Source organism: Poecilia reticulata, chromosome 7, assembly GCF_904066995.2.
Source record: "Poecilia reticulata chromosome 7, P_reticulata-male-v2, whole genome shotgun sequence".
In the NCBI taxonomy this organism is placed as follows: Eukaryota; Metazoa; Chordata; class Actinopteri; order Cyprinodontiformes; family Poeciliidae; genus Poecilia; species Poecilia reticulata.
In genome coordinates this window covers 11,005,769-11,021,140 of record NC_088836.1, presented here as the reverse complement: position 1 = coordinate 11,021,140, position 15,372 = coordinate 11,005,769, and the positions used below count along the sequence as shown (strand labels likewise).

At 39.3% G+C, this 15,372-nt stretch overlaps 1 protein-coding gene and 1 long non-coding RNA gene across 2 annotated transcripts; both read right to left on the bottom strand.

The window, feature by feature from the left end:
- Positions 1 to 507: 507 nt before the first annotated feature.
- On the bottom strand, positions 508 to 5,918 carry ndufa4l2a (NDUFA4 mitochondrial complex associated like 2a). The gene is made up of 4 exons (XM_008414878.3): positions 5,598 to 5,918; positions 2,558 to 2,643; positions 1,388 to 1,448; positions 508 to 1,267 (listed from the first exon to the last, which is right to left on the bottom strand). Exons 1-4 carry the CDS (start codon positions 5,637 to 5,639, stop codon positions 1,211 to 1,213), a joined length of 246 nt encoding a protein of 81 aa, XP_008413100.1. The 5' UTR covers positions 5,640 to 5,918; the 3' UTR covers positions 508 to 1,210.
- A 1,599-nt stretch (positions 5,919 to 7,517) lies between these two features.
- LOC103468042 (uncharacterized) lies at positions 7,518 to 7,780 on the bottom strand. Its single transcript, XR_014088159.1, has 2 exons — positions 7,668 to 7,780; positions 7,518 to 7,597 (listed from the first exon to the last, which is right to left on the bottom strand). It is a non-coding gene; the product is annotated as an uncharacterized LOC103468042 (long non-coding RNA).
- Positions 7,781 to 15,372: the final 7,592 nt, after the last annotated feature.

Genomic DNA, 15,372 nt, shown 5'->3' with positions numbered 1-15,372 from the left:
AAAAAAATTATATATATTTATATGTTTTCTAGTATAATCATGTTTCCTTATATTTAAGTTACCACTTTTCAGGAAGTACCAATGATGATAGTTTCGTCAAACACTGAGCCCTCATTAGGATTTATTATTATCATTATTATGTGTGCTTGTGTTATTATGTATATGTGTTGCGCAATACTGTTACGTTTACAGTATTGCGCTTAGGATGCCACACAGGGGTGGACTGTTTAAAATCCTGTCACTGATCAAAGACACTGGGCTGCTGTCACATGTCTCCCTCTCACACACACACACACACACCCACACACACACAGTCTGAAGGTGACTCCACTGAATAAGCATCATTCACCTGCAAAGTGACAGCCGGCTCGGCTCCATCAAAGCTTCTGAGTGCAGCATGTGGAAAATGATCCGTATCTCTCTCACTTCCATCCAGGCGCACAACAAAAAAATCACCTGCCCACCATGTGGAAACGGCTCACGACAAAATAAACACTTCGGCAGCCATCAATCTGCAGTTCATTTATTGAAAGAATATAATGTGGTTAAAACACCCGATGCTTTCATAAGTGACGCAATCACTGGTAAATTAAGTGACAGCTGAACTTACAGTCGGTTATGAAGTACAGACACTCTGCTGACAATGACTGCTGCTGCAGGGCAGGACGGCACTGCTCTACAAAAAGCTGGGATAATAATAAAGAGGAAAAATGAGGCAGGGTTGTTTTGGTGCATTTTTTTCTTCGCATATTTTACATGCTATTTACATTTAGGATGAATATCTGGAAACCTACAAAGTACTCAGATTAATGTGTTGGTTTTTTGTTGTTGTTGTTTTTGCTTGTTTTCAATGTCATGCGATGAAAATTAAAGTAGAAACAATATTTCCAAAACAAGGCCATGTCCTTGAGATAATTGTCAGTGATGAAAATTAGAAGCAAGCATGACTATGAAAAACAAGCCTTAATGTAAAATGGGACAAACACAGGCGGAAGGTCTGTGTGTGCTGCGTCTTTCAGTAAGCAGTTTCAATAGTTTGCTGTCACATTTACCAGACAACCAGCTGCTATTTAAAACCAAACATCTGGATTTAAGAGTTGGGTTCACCCAAAACCTGCAGTGCTGATGTCGGAGAAGACCAAGAGAGAAAGAAATCCGAGTCCAGATCCTGATCTTTGTCTCTTCCGGTTTTGACTCCGAGCTGTACGGTTCAGAAATCAGGACCCTCCTTCTTCAGGTTTTTATAGTCTGTGGTGATTGCCACAAACTGCAGAAGAAGAACATAAACATGAAATGAAACAGAAAACTGCTGCTGCAACAAAAAATAATAACCCTGTAACTTGTGTGGAATAAGCAGTAGCTCATGTTTGTGTGTGACCTGGATTACCTTGTACTGGTATGTGGGGTCGAGGTTATTCCATGGTTCAGGATTATCTGTCTTGTTCCAGCTAAATACAGAAAAAAACAAGGAATTGTTTCATCCTCTTTAAATCTCTACCGCCATTGCTTTTAAAGAAACCATAAAAATAACTAAATAAAGAAAAACAGTGTTGTGCAAACATGTTACAAGACCTGCTAAGACCAGACATTAAGCCAATTGCTTACTAAAAGCAAATCCAGCAAGACTTGGACCAAGTGGGACAAAGGCATTCATCAAAAGCAAGCAACGAGTCAAGATATTTCTTAAAAGGTTTGAAGCTAATACCAGAGCAGCGTTTCAGGACGACACTGAAGCTGATCGAGTTGGTTGAAAATTAATAGATTTTACTCAGAAAACATAAATATTGATCACCGATTAAAGAGGCAAGCAATCTGAAAACATTTCCAGAAAAGACACCAGAATTGGTGTCAGTTTGACTGTTGCAGACACGGCATACCCTGAAATTACTTTTGATTATTTTTTTTTGTTTTTGTTATTTTAAACTCCACAGTCGCAAACATTAACGTATTACTGTACATTAGGTTTAATGAAACAGACCAACACAAAGTGATTCATTGCTATGAAATGTCTTTTCTATTCTTTTATTCCCCTTAAATAAAATATGGAGCAACCGATTACCATGGATGCCGCTAGGATCCAATTGCTAAGTGGTTCTTCTGTATGTAATTTAATTGTGTTTTTAAATCATAAAAGTGAAATATTCTATGAATGCTTCAAGATTTGTCATCAAACGTTTGTGAATAAATAGCATCAAAAAGATCAGGGAACACAGCAGGAGAGGTCAGGGAGAAAGTTAGGAAGAAGGAGAACAATCATAGACAGACAGAGCTAATGGAACAGTTGAAAATGGCCTAGTTAAAGCCCAAACCTAAATCTAAATCAGAACTTGAAGCAGAAACTTAAATTTCTTATCATTCGGACAAAGCCTAAACTATTTTATCTGCGAAAAACTTTCCAAACCTCGTGTTATTTCCCTTCTACTTCACAACTAAACAAACCTTGTGTTGGTCACTTCAAAGTGTGAGTGCGAGTCAGGATTGTACCTAATTACTGCAAGCTGGGATTTTTTCTCTCTTTTTTTATGCAACACTGCTGCAAAAGTTCAAAAAGTCTTACGTGACATGTGGTCCTCTGGCCAGCCGGACAAGATATAAGGACGCACCACCCATTCCCAGGCAGATAAAGAAGAACTGGGGGATTAGCTGAAGACAAACGAATAAAACCCACAGTTATTTCTTTGCTATTAAACATTTAAATAAAATAAAAAATTTACTATATAGATGAGCCTGAAAAAAGACTCATATCGTTAAACATTCACACTGGATCTGAACCCACCACAGAAGCCTGAGTGTGAACTGGCTTCTCGAATAACTAAACATGTACATACAAAGAAGCCTAAGTGTTCCAGGTTTAGTTTTCTAGTTTTAGTTTTAGTCTAGTTTAGTTTTCACAAGTCGATTCCAGTCATTCTCTTCCAGGTTCATCAGAAAATCGCAGCCGGTTTGCTCCTTGACGACAACAGGAACAGTCAGACAGGTGATCTGGACCAATCACAGCTCTGCTGATTAATTAGTGACCCGCTTCTGCTCCGTCGCCTCCTGTCGTCCCAGTGAACCAGCTGACGCAGAGATACGAGGTTATGTGAGACTCTGAATGACGGTCTGTGGGAAAACAACAATCCCAAAGAACAAGAACTTCTTTGTCATACAATTTTCTGCTTCGCCTGTGCTGCATTTTAATGTGGAAAATAATGTTTTCAAAAAGTATTTTAATGCTTTCATTACTTTTATTTTCAGCTGTTCTTGTTAGCTCCTGAGTGGGACAGGTTGACGTCTTTAAATAACACCAAAAGCCGTCTCTGTTTTCTACCCAGAATGCAATGGGAACACTGAGAACACAACTATATTTTATCATTAATGTTGAGATAAAAATGATCAGATTTCTTTTTTTTCCATTAGCGTTACTATTTCATATAAAAAAAAATTGTTTTACATATTAACATACATGTTAATATTATAACAATGAAAATATTATTAATAATTAATAATGATGACAAATGTTAGCACAATAGAATACAAACAACATGTATTATTCTGTCCTTTATTTAATGAACAACATTAATGACATGCTATAAAACAAATGTGTTTTGTAAATCAGGTATACATTTTGATTTTAACTGTATTTAAACACTCTTACTACTTAATAGCCAGCAAAAATCTACATTTATTTACTATATTTATATATTTATCTTTACATTTTTCAATCTACATTTTTTTATTTGTCAATTTAGAAATAGATTTTAAAAAACAACAACATGGTTTTAATTTTTGATTGTCTTATAGTCTTCTCTAGTTAACATTAGCTTGGATTCCAAAGTCTGTGGATCTGAAAAGATTTGGAAACAGCTGCTCTAGTTGGTCTCTTTAAGGTGAAATGGAATAATCTTCTAGTTAATATGTACAGAAAAAGACAGAAATGTCCACAAATTGGATGGAAAACACCACCAGCTAGCCGTCAGGTAGCTTGTTAATCCCTGCAGGAAGTCTGACCACAAGTTAAAGCTTGACTCACGTCAATCCAACATGATCTCAAAGTGATCCAGATGGATTCTGAAGGAGGATTAGAGCCGCTAACGACCTCACAATGTAAGACAGTTCAACGCAGATGGAAAGTTATGTTGAGGAAGTTAAACCAGGAGTTTAGTTTAATAAAATAATGAACTCCAGCAGGTTGGGCAGGAGAGTGAAGGTGAGTGAAGGTGACGAAAGGTCAAACTTCAAAGGTTTTTTTCAGTGTACAATGGCGGAAATATACACATTTTAACTTTATTTTTAAATCATCAATTGGGTGATCGACCCAATGATGATTATTATGTGCTTTATATTATTAACTCAGATTGTCTTCATTCCTCTTTATTTATAAATAGGTGACAGCCTACTTTTATGCTGCAATTTTCTGAATTGCAGACACTTTGTGACACAGAGATTTCTTGAAATGCACCACTCTCATAATGATATCGCTCTGCTTATCTTTCACCCTTTCCATCTGTGTGTTTGTCTGGCTGATGTTTTTATTTGTCAGACTTTTTTTGTCTCCCTGACTGAAGCTTTTGGACTCTAACCGCCTGTCTCTTTGTCTCTTTCCTTCCATCTGTCTGAAGTTGATGAGGCAGGTTTATGGAGTCTCAAAAGGATTTTACTCTCTGCGGTTTCTGTCTCGGTGCTTGTCGGTTTTCCGGGATGATAGACGATGCTGAGGAGCTCTGGTAGCTCAAGTTTTCATCCCTGCAGCCTGCCTCTCTCTCTCTCTCTCTCTCTCTCTCCCTCTCTCTCAAGGAGACCAGAGAAAAAAAGTTAACACTCTGTCAGCACTCGTGGAAATGGATAAAAAAGACTGAAATAATCCCCTCCCCTGTGGGGGAAGAAACGCATGTTTTTTCCCCCACATGCGTTTTTTTTTTTTTTTTACACCAGCAACTGATCTGATTTTGTCAGATAATTAAGGAGATTGAATATATGTTTTTTCATGTGTTATGTATGACTGGTGCCTTAATCCTCTCTAATTTTGCCTTGATTTTAAAACCGGCTGCAGGAGCGATGTAACCGACTGAATGAGAGCTCCAGATTAGAAGAGACAGAATTAGACTTCTCTTTATCTCTCCTGCTTTAACCTATTAATGAATGAGTGACATTGCAAGTGATTACATAAGCTGGCTAAGTACAGGGATAAGGACAGTAGGGAGTGACATTTGACTGCAAATATGCTAAGGTAAATCAAATTTCACAGTATTTTTTTCTGAAAATCAATAAACAGAAAAGGCCAGTAGAAATTACCTAAATGTTGACCTACTTATGATTTGGACAAGGTAATCTAATAAAAAAAAAAATGTGTATCTAAAATAAAAACAGATTAAAATTATATCACAATCACTTTTACTTTTGTAGCCAAAATGATTATAACCAAAAGCAAAATGCTAATTATTTTAATTAAACTCATGTGATAAACATCATGTGGCTGAATTTCCTTTCGCATTTTTCAAAACATGTGTTACTCAATGAAATTTAGAAAGAGAAAAATAGCTTTAAAAAAAAAATAAAAATCACCACACATCATAAGAACATTAAAGTCAAACCGGGAGGAAAGGAGGCTCACTCACCCCAGGGTGCCTCTTTGCGTGCTCAGCCACCACCCGAAACATCAGTCCTCCAGTTTACAGGTCTCTTTATGTACAGAGGATGAAATAAAAGTTTTCAGAGTCGACAGTTCAGGGCCAACCACCAGCTTCTCGTGGCCGTGCACAGGCGGGATTAAGACCTGTTGCTTTCTACATATGGAGCGAGACAAGGGGGAGGAGGAAGAGGAGGAGGAAACGGGGGTATGAGAAAGAGGCCTTTTTCATCTATTTACATCTACTGTCGGGTGATTCAGCCCTTCTAAACGCTGTACATGTTTGAACATGGACGTCTCCGGCCTGAAACATGATGATTTGTTGTCCCAGCTAAAGGCAGACGTTCAGCAGGGAAGCTCAAAGCGACTTTATCCACCTCTTTACTTGTGGTCTTGTGGGAAACGAGTGGAGGAAATGAAACGGGATTAAATTTCCTTTCAAAGGCCAGGGGGGAATTAATGTATGTCTGAAATCTTATCAGATACAAAAACAAGAGATTCTCATAGGAATTAAGCTTGCAACACAGTTTTTTTTTCCTTTTTTAAATGAGAATTTCTCTGATAAAACAAACAAACAAAAAAAACACAAGCTGGTCAGATATTGTTGCATCCTCCCCAGAAGCCCTCCTCCTAATCGAATCTGGATGCGCCGCGTTTGCAGCTGTTGTCTTGGACACTCAGTCACCGTCTCTGCGCGTTTTCAGGCTTCTCAGACAGCCAGTCAGCGCCACCGCAGACCTACTCAAACTCTGAGTGTTTGGTAACATAGCAACACAGCTTAGTGACCATTATTTCTAGGAAGAAGAGGAAGAAAAAAAAAGCAACATGGGATTTGCAGCTCTCGTGCATTTGAAATTTACATTTTCCCAACAGGTGCTTCAAGCTTAGCTTGTCAAGAAAAGGTGCAGAGCATCTGTTAAAATAATTTAAAAAAAACATGTGTAGAAGGAAATCATACTTTATATGAATTTATTGCATGCACTTATGAAAAAATATCTATCAGTGTTTAAAAAACAAAGGAGAAGCCAAACGAGCCCATCGGACCAAAAGCTCAGAGAGAGAAACACTTTGTCCTCCCAGTCTGCTTAATGGACCAGTGTCTGCGATTCATTGTGCATCAGTTTAATTGGATGTGAAGACAAATACAATTCAATTTGTCTCATAAGTGCCCCTCGGAGATGTTTCATCCCAGCCCGTGACGTCCCACAGAGGACTGATCTGGAAAATAAAGCAGCAGCATTGATCACATGAGAAACATGATGGCACATTAGCAAAGCTTTGTTATGCGGAAAGAAGAATCTGCTAATTATTTTTTGCAGTTATTTTCCAGTTTAGTTTATTCAGACATACAGAGAATCATGTTCTCATTAAAATGTCTGGAAGGTGAATCTAATCGGTCTCAAGTATTTGGAACCTCTAAAAGGTGATCCTTTTGAGTTTGTCCATCTTCGCATCAGCTCTGTCCCTGCCAAAGAAAAACATGATGCTGCCACCACCATGTTTCGACATGGCGCGCAATTATGTGTTCAGGTTGATGCTTAGTGCAAGTTTGTCCCTACATGGCTTGTAGAGAACTTTACACAGGAGTTCTTGTGGTTTCTAACTTTAGCCTAAATGCTTTTACAAATCTTTGCAATACCTCGCTATCTCTAGTAATAGTGTACCTACAGGCACAATGATTTTCAAATGTGATTTGTATGTGTAAAGAATATAGAAAAAATATGTTGTTTTCTTCTACTTCGCAATTAAGAATGACTATTTCGAACAGAGGTTGGTACAGGGCCCAACAATGCAAGAAATTAGTAAGAGTAAAAAAGTAGTTGGTAAAGAGGCTACTCAATTACCGTGTGTCATGGTGGTATTAATCTTTCGAACCCACATGCAAGAACACGACCAGAAGAGACGAAAATAATACAATAATGATTTATTGAAGTCAGGAGAAGGATGGAGAGGGGGGAGAATACTGGAGCGGAGGACCAGGTCGTCTTACTGCCGATGAGAGGCACGAGGTTAGAAACTGCAAGGAGATGGTGTCCGGAAATAATCAGAGAGGGCTTACTTGAGGAAGATGGGGTGATCGGCTCGGGTTAGTGCGAGTGGGAGCTCGTTGGAGAGCGGACAGTGATGGTCAACGACCGGAGAAGCGGCGTAAGTTCCGGTTCTAGTAATTCTTTTTCTCCGGTGAGGTTCGGACGTGGGTCTCCTGACCCGGAACGCTCCGAAGGGGAATCCACCGGAGAAGGATCCACGAAGAGGGGAAGACGAACACACGAGGAGTGGCGTCTAACCGGTAACACCGGTAGCGTCGGGGAGAGACACAGGAGGTAGATGATCCACAGCGGGGAGACAGACTCACACAAACTCGGGATAACTGGTCTCTTGGGAACAACGAGGAGACGGCTGGATAATCTGACGAGGGAGACAACAAAGAGTTAGCAACAGCGAAGATCACAGAGGGCCTTTCTCTGGAACGATCTGTACCAAGGTAAGCAAACACTCAGGCGATGAGAAGGAGCGACGCTGCTGCTTATATCCAGGGTCCACGCCCTCTAAACGAGCTGCAGGTGTGCGCCCAGGTTGAACCCCGCCGCTTTCCAGGGGTGGCACATGGGTGACACCTCGTGGGTGTCCGAGGAACAGCGGCTCAGAGACCAGTAATAAAACAAAAACTAAACTTAAGGAAAACAAACCAAGAAACAAAAAAAAGGGGAAAAAACACAGACCCTGACACCGTGTAACATATAATGAAATGTTTTTAAAATGATCTAATCAGACAGACAAAAATATAAATTAAGTGCAAATATGTGCAAAATTACATTAGAAAAACAAAGCTTGTGTAGAAATAAGAAGTTTCACTTTAACAAATTGCAGGTGTGTAAATCCAGAAGTCTTACAGAGGCAATACTTAAAAAGAATATGGGGTAAAACTACTCCTAAAACAACATTTATTTCAAAAAGTTACTTAAGTGAATGTACCTACCCACCACTTGTTTTGGACTATTACAAAAATTTATATTGTGTCTACAATTGGACAAAATGTAGAAAGGCACGACTGCATATCCCAGTATTTGCAACACTGTTCTTTCCCGCCGATAGGACAACCAGTTGAAGAGTCAAATGTATGCACACAGTGTGCAAGTAAACATGTGAATAGACTCACTGCTCAGCGACGATGGCAAGGTTTCCCACAACAAACCAAATTTGATTTTCTGCCTATTTTAAGAAAAAGCTTCGTGGTATCTGTCACAGATTCAGCGAATGGACTTTTATTTTTCCCTCTCCTCCGCCACAGGTCTGTGGGACATTGGCTCATCCTGTCTGCTGCTCCTGCTGATCTACAACACTGCAGCTCACAAACAAATCCTCCTAATTGGACACAGGCCAACGCGGTGGCAGCAGACTTATTTGGAAACACAAGCCCCCAGTCAACGCGGTATTCCCCCTGCGCCGTGAGGTAAACATGGTCCAGAAACACATAATGATGATGCTGATTGGTCCTAGCAGAAAATATGCTGTTTGACAGGACATCTTGCATGTCGTCATCTTTTTGTAGGGAGAAATAAAAATAGAGACACTTGTTACTTCTTCTTTTTTTTTTTTAGAGATAGAGTTATGCAGATTGAGTTCAACATTTTCCTATTTTTTTTCTCCCATTTTAATCCTTATGGTAACCTTTAGCCAATCCTGTGGAAGTCGCAGGCACGCCGTAGCCTCAGCCAGCCGCTGCTGTGGGAACGGGGCCTTTCTGAAGTGTGTGTATGTGCGCCGCTGCCATGTTGCTACTTGAGGAGAAACAGAGCAGGCTGAGTGCTGGTTTGAACCTCAATCCCTGACACGATTTCCCACATAATAGGCTACTATTAAACTACTCAGGCCTGCAGCGCTGTGCGGTCACCAAGGAGCAATAAAATCCACACATGTACCGGACGGCTCACACGCTGGCCAGGAAGAAAAGTCAAAAATCTGTAGCTTGTGCAGATGACAATGAAATCGCACAGTTTAATAAGTTTTATGCTATATTCCATGTTGAAAAATGTTTTAGAATTATGGTGCATGTTTTGAAATAAATGCATCTCATAAAATCGTTGCCTCTGTATTAGTTAATTATTTTCTAAAGACTTTTTAAAAGTTCAAAATAATAAAATGTACACCTGTTTAGTATTAACTACAAAAAAACTCTTATGAAGTTCAAAAATACTATGGGAGAATTGATAATTAAGATGTAACACCGAGTTAGGGTTACTCAGTGTTAAATAACTAACTCCAGACAGATTTGGTATGTAACACTTAATTAAAGCTAAGGTATCAACTCTCCAAAAAGTGTTGCATTAGCACTTTCTGGTGTGGACCCATATACTTTAAAAATACTGAAATGAAATCTAACATAGTTAATTTGAACCTGCTGGATTAGCTGTAAGATGGTATAAGATAATTTTATTTGAGATGTTTCACTTTTACAAGCTTTACACAACAAGATGAAAAAGGGAAAAAGGCCAATATTCAAATACTGAACGTGGTTGACTCAGCTCGTCGTTGATTACGTCATCCTCTAGAGGCATATTCAAAGCCCGAATCACACGTCACAGATTGACGTCAATGACCGCTAGAACCGAAGTCATGACCGTAGAATGACTTCTACGGTCATTTGGTCACAAGGACTTTTATTTTTGTCTTGCAGGCTGACTGACGTCTGTAAGAACGAACGAGTAGATTATCCTTCCTCTCTTTTACCTCTCTCTCCCTCTATCCCTCTATCTTTTTAGTTGAAGGTTTTCGAACAGACTGACAGCGAAAGTTTGACTAATCAGATGCAGGTGATTGGCTTGGCAATCTGTGTCATGTGACTAAGATTTCATAGTCACGTGACGTGTGATTCAGATATACATGATATAGATATGTAGAATTCAAATTTACATCACAGTATTTTAGACTGTTTTTGAATGTTGGTCCCTGTAATAATTTGGCCTTTTTCGTGTCAATTTCTGTAAACCTGAAAACTCATCAGATATAAACGTTCTCTCTGTAAGGGAGCGAGTTCATCATCAGCTCATATAATAATAATAATAATAATAATAATAATAATAATAATAATAATAATAATAATAATAATAATAATAATAATAATAATAATAAATTTTATTTGTAGGCGCCTTTCTGGACACCCAAGGTCACCTTGACATAAAAACAAGTAAATTATAAAATACATACCGGTAATAAAAAACATAAAAACACAAACAAGATTTATAAGACAGTTCAACAATAATTAAAGGTTGTATGCTAGGTCAAACAAATGGGTTTTGAGTTTGGACTTAAAATATTGCAAAGACTCGATGTCAGTGGCGGAGCCAGACTTTTAAAGTTGGGGGGGCCAAAGGGGTGCCAGGACTACCTCTGCAGGGGCAAAATTTTAAATGTGTGCATGCATATATATATTTTCACAGGTTATAATTAACACCTTTCACTGGTGCACATGGAGTCATGTCAGACTTTACGCAAGGAGTTCATCACAGAGGCAACTAAAATCAATCAATAGAAAAATCCTTTCTGAATATCATCTCATGGACACTGAACTAAATGCGTCTTTCTCACCGGGAGCTGGCAGCATGTTGAAGAGTTACGGACACTTTGGTTAGGAAGCTCATTGCAAACCTTTAGTTGAAACGGCGCCTTTAACTCCAGTCTCCTGTACAGAACAGGGAAAACTAAAGAGAATGCAACATAGAGCTATCCATTTACAGTCTAAACGGAGGAGCCGGCAGTTTACTTTGAGGAAATAAATTAAGGTGCAGAAGTTAATTAGATCCATGCGCAGTGCACTGCACAACCAATGCGGACGCGGCTCCGCCGCTAAGAATTAGACGCAACTCGCCCAGCAGTTTTAACAAATGGAAGTGAAGATGTTACCCTCTGCACCCAGAAGGAGAGCGATTCTCAGAAGGAGCGCGGCAGATGTAACATCTGTCCGTTTTGGAGAAGCAAAACCATGCAAAATATATATATATATAAATAAATAAATCCTGGCAAAAACGCACGCTGTCACAGTATCACTTCTGATCTGGACGCTTTAACGGACCAGAGGCTTTGGAGCGTCTAGCGCAGCTGATCCGCTTCTGCTGGGTTTTTCTCCCGCTGAGGGAAATGATGCGGGATCAGGAAACGATCAGAGTTCTGCCGTCTTCTAATCACGTAATTTTGTGAATTGTTACCTGATTTCAAAAACGTTCTTGCAGAGAAATAATAAATGTTTCGTTTGATGTCTTAAAATGTTGTTTTTTCTTTGAAGGACAACAAAAAACTCTAGCGAAACCCCTGCTCCAAACTCCGAACAGTGTCGGCCCCTCTTAGGTTTTTCTTCTTCTTCTTTTTTTTTTTTTTTTTTTTTTTTTGCGGAGAATCAATAAATAACTTGGTGTTTTACCATCACCAGGTATGAAGTGCTTTAGCCTTTGAGTTGCACCACAGCGCAGCACAAGTGAAACATCCAGGAAAACAATTTCAGCTTGTTACGAGTACAAGTATAAAGGAGGCTGGTATCGCGCCTATTTATTTCTGTCATCACATGGACTTATATAAAGTTTTATACATTTTCTTTTCATATATTTATTATTGTTTTTCTTCTTTAGATATTAGGTTGGCTTAGAATGATTCCATATAATGTACAGGAATGACCTGGTGCTGTTACATGTCAATCATCTGGGGGGGCCACTAGGGGGGCCAATCAGATGACAGGGGGGGGGCACTGCCCCCCCCCCTCTCTGGCTCCGCCCCTGCTCGATGTTCCGAAGGTCAGGTGGGAGTGAGTTCCAGAGTTTGGGAGCAGAGCGGCTGAATGCTCTGCTCCCCATAGTGACAAGACGAGCAGGGGGGACGGTGAGATGGCAAACCAAAAAGTAAAGAATTACAGTAGTCTAAACGAGATGTGACCAAACTGTGGATCAGAACAGCAGTGGAGTGCGGAGTGAGAGAAGGACGGAGACGGTGAATATTTCGGAGATGAAAATAAGCGACCTAGTGATATTATTGACATGGGAGGCAAAAGAGAGGGTGCTATCGAGGATGAAACCCAGACTCGTAACTTGAGGCGAGGGAAAAATGGAGGAGTTATCAACTGAAATGGAGAAATTATCAAGTTTACTTAGTATTGAATTAGTACCAATTAAGAGAGGTTCAGTTTTACTGGAATTTAATTTGAGGAAGTTAAGAGTAAACCATTGTTTTATTTCAAGAAGACAGTCAGTGAGGGAGGAAAATGGAAGCATAGAATTAGGTTTGATTGAAACATAGAGTTGGCTGTCATCCGCGTAGCAGTGAAACTGGATGTTATGTTTGCGAAAAATATTACCAAGGGGGAGGAGATAAATGATAAACAACAAGGGTCCCAGGACAGAGCCCTGGGGAACACCTGAGGAGACGGGAACTGGGCGAGAGGAAAATGATTTTAACTGAACAAACTGAGAGTGGCCTGATAGATATGAACGAAACCTGTTGAGAGGTGTATTTGCAATGCCAAGAGAGGATAATCTGTCAATAAGGATGTTATGTGAAATTGTATCAAAAGCCGCAGTCAGATCAAGGAGAAGGAGTATCGATAATAAACCAGAGTCAGCAGCAAGAAGGAGATCATTTGCAATTTTAAGAAGCGCTGTTTCTGTACTGTGGAGTGGACGGAAGCCAGATTGGAATTGTTCATATAGATTATTGCTGGAAAGATAAGAATAGAGTTGAGCACCAAATGTCTTTTCTAGAATTTTTTGAAATAAATGGAAGATTTGAGATAGGACAAAAATTATTAAGTTCATTGGGATCTAAACCAGGTTTCTTAAGTATTGGGGTTATTGCTGCAGTTTTGAGAGCCAAGGGAACAACAGCAGTAGTAAGGGAAGAATGTATAATTTTAGTGATGAGAGAGGAGAGAGAGGGGAGGGTGGCCTTAACAAGAACAGTGGGAAGAGGATCTAAATGACAGGTTGAAGATTTAGATTTTTGTATTAATTTGGTGACATCAACAGAAAGAAGGCTGAAAACCGAGAATGAATTGGTAGGAACAACTGAAACTATGACAGGCGAGACTGGGTATAAATTCCTGATGGATAATTTCTATCTTATAAGTAAAAAATGATACCAAAGTGTTACAAAAATCAGAGGTATACAGGTGGGGAGGAAGGGAATCTAGAGGTTTGGTAATGTTTGCAAGTACATAAAATAAAGTTTTGGAGTTATCCTTGTTAGAATTGATTAAAGGGGAGTAATATGTTGATTTGGCAGAAGAAATTGCATCTTTGTATAAAAGAATGTGAATGGAATACATGTCATTGTGAACAGTGAGACCAGTTTTTCGGTACAGTCTTTCAAGGCGACGTCCTTTTGTTTTTAACTGTCGAAAGTTAAATAAAGTTAAATAAAGCTGGTAAAAGTGGTTTTTATTTGAGATGTTTTACAAGCTTTACACAACAAGATGAAAAAGGAAAAGGACCAACATTCAAATACTGCACGTCGTTCTCTCAGCTCGTCATTGATGACGTAATCCTCATATTCAAAGCCCGAATCACACGTCACAGATTGACGTCAATGAACGACTGAACCAGAGTCCTTGAATGTAGGTATTCTACTATCATTTGGTCACTAAACTTCTTTTCGTCTTGCAGAACGAACCAGTTAGACAGGTTCTCAGGATAGAATAGTTTATCCTTCCTGTCTTTACTTCTCTCTCAGTCTATCCGTCTTAACATAGACTGAAGATGAGGGTTCAGTGTTCCCACACAAGACGACAAAGAACTGGCGCTCTGCGGGATGGGGGGCGGAGGAGTTGCCACTCCTGCAGTCGCGCCAGGCCCGGCGACATGGGCTGGCATTGGGGGGGCATTGCCCCCCCACAGAGTCAGCCATGCCCGCCCTGGATGGGAACCTTTTTTTTTTTTTTTTTAATCCTCAGAGTGGCCAAAACTTTCTTTTCTTTTTTCCTATCTCCATTGGTCAGTCATACAAATCAACCAATCATGACAGGCCAATTGAAAATAAAGTGAAGCGGGTCACACACCAACATCTGGTTTGAGGTGATTCTTCTGGAACCTGTTGGAGGAAAAATATCCTAACTTCAGAAGATGAGCTTTAACTTAACAGAGCTCTGTGGTTCCTCCTATCAGTATGAGAGTCGGTGTGAGGAGGCGCCATGTTAGGAAGATGAAATGGAAGCTGAAGGATCTTCAGAACAAACAGGTCATGATTCTGAATTACTGATTATTCATCTTACTGGACACAGGATCAATATAACCAGTTATTAATGGTTATATGCCAGACATGGAAAAGTGGGATGCACTCCATAATGTTCAGAATTTAAGTCTCATGGCATCTCAAGGTGTCAACATTGCAGCCAGTGGGCTGAGGGAAATATAGCCTTATTTTGTAGCAATTCAAGAGCTTTTATCACTTCGCAAAAAAGTTAATTAGCACAGAAGCTCCAAAGCAATACATACAATTTTGGTCATTTTTTTAAAATGTCTTCTGGGGAACATCTTCCAGGGAGTGACTTTGGTTGTGTATTAAGTGGTAAACACAGGCTGTACAAGAAATTTTTAAATTAAGAATAAAACACTATATAAATCCAAAAATCTGCTTGGGTTTTGAGTAACAAATCGTTACGTTTTATTTCACATTTAAAAATTATCTCATCAGACAAACAAAACTATAAATTTATGAGCAAATTCTGACATTTTAAAGACTAATATGAAAGTAAAGAACATAATTACAATTTTAAGAATAAGAAA

Excerpts from the sequence above, each read along its gene's own strand:
- ndufa4l2a (XM_008414878.3), bottom strand. The coding sequence starts at position 5,639 with ATGTTTCGGGTGGTGGCTGAGCACGCAAAGAGGCACCCTGGG. Across the intron at positions 2,644-5,597 it reads ACGCAAAGAGGCACCCTGGG|CTAATCCCCCAGTTCTTCTT; the intron begins GTGAGTGAGCCT and ends GTTTGTCTTCAG. Across the intron at positions 1,449-2,557 it reads GCCAGAGGACCACATGTCAC|CTGGAACAAGACAGATAATC; the intron begins GTAAGACTTTTT and ends TTCTGTATTTAG.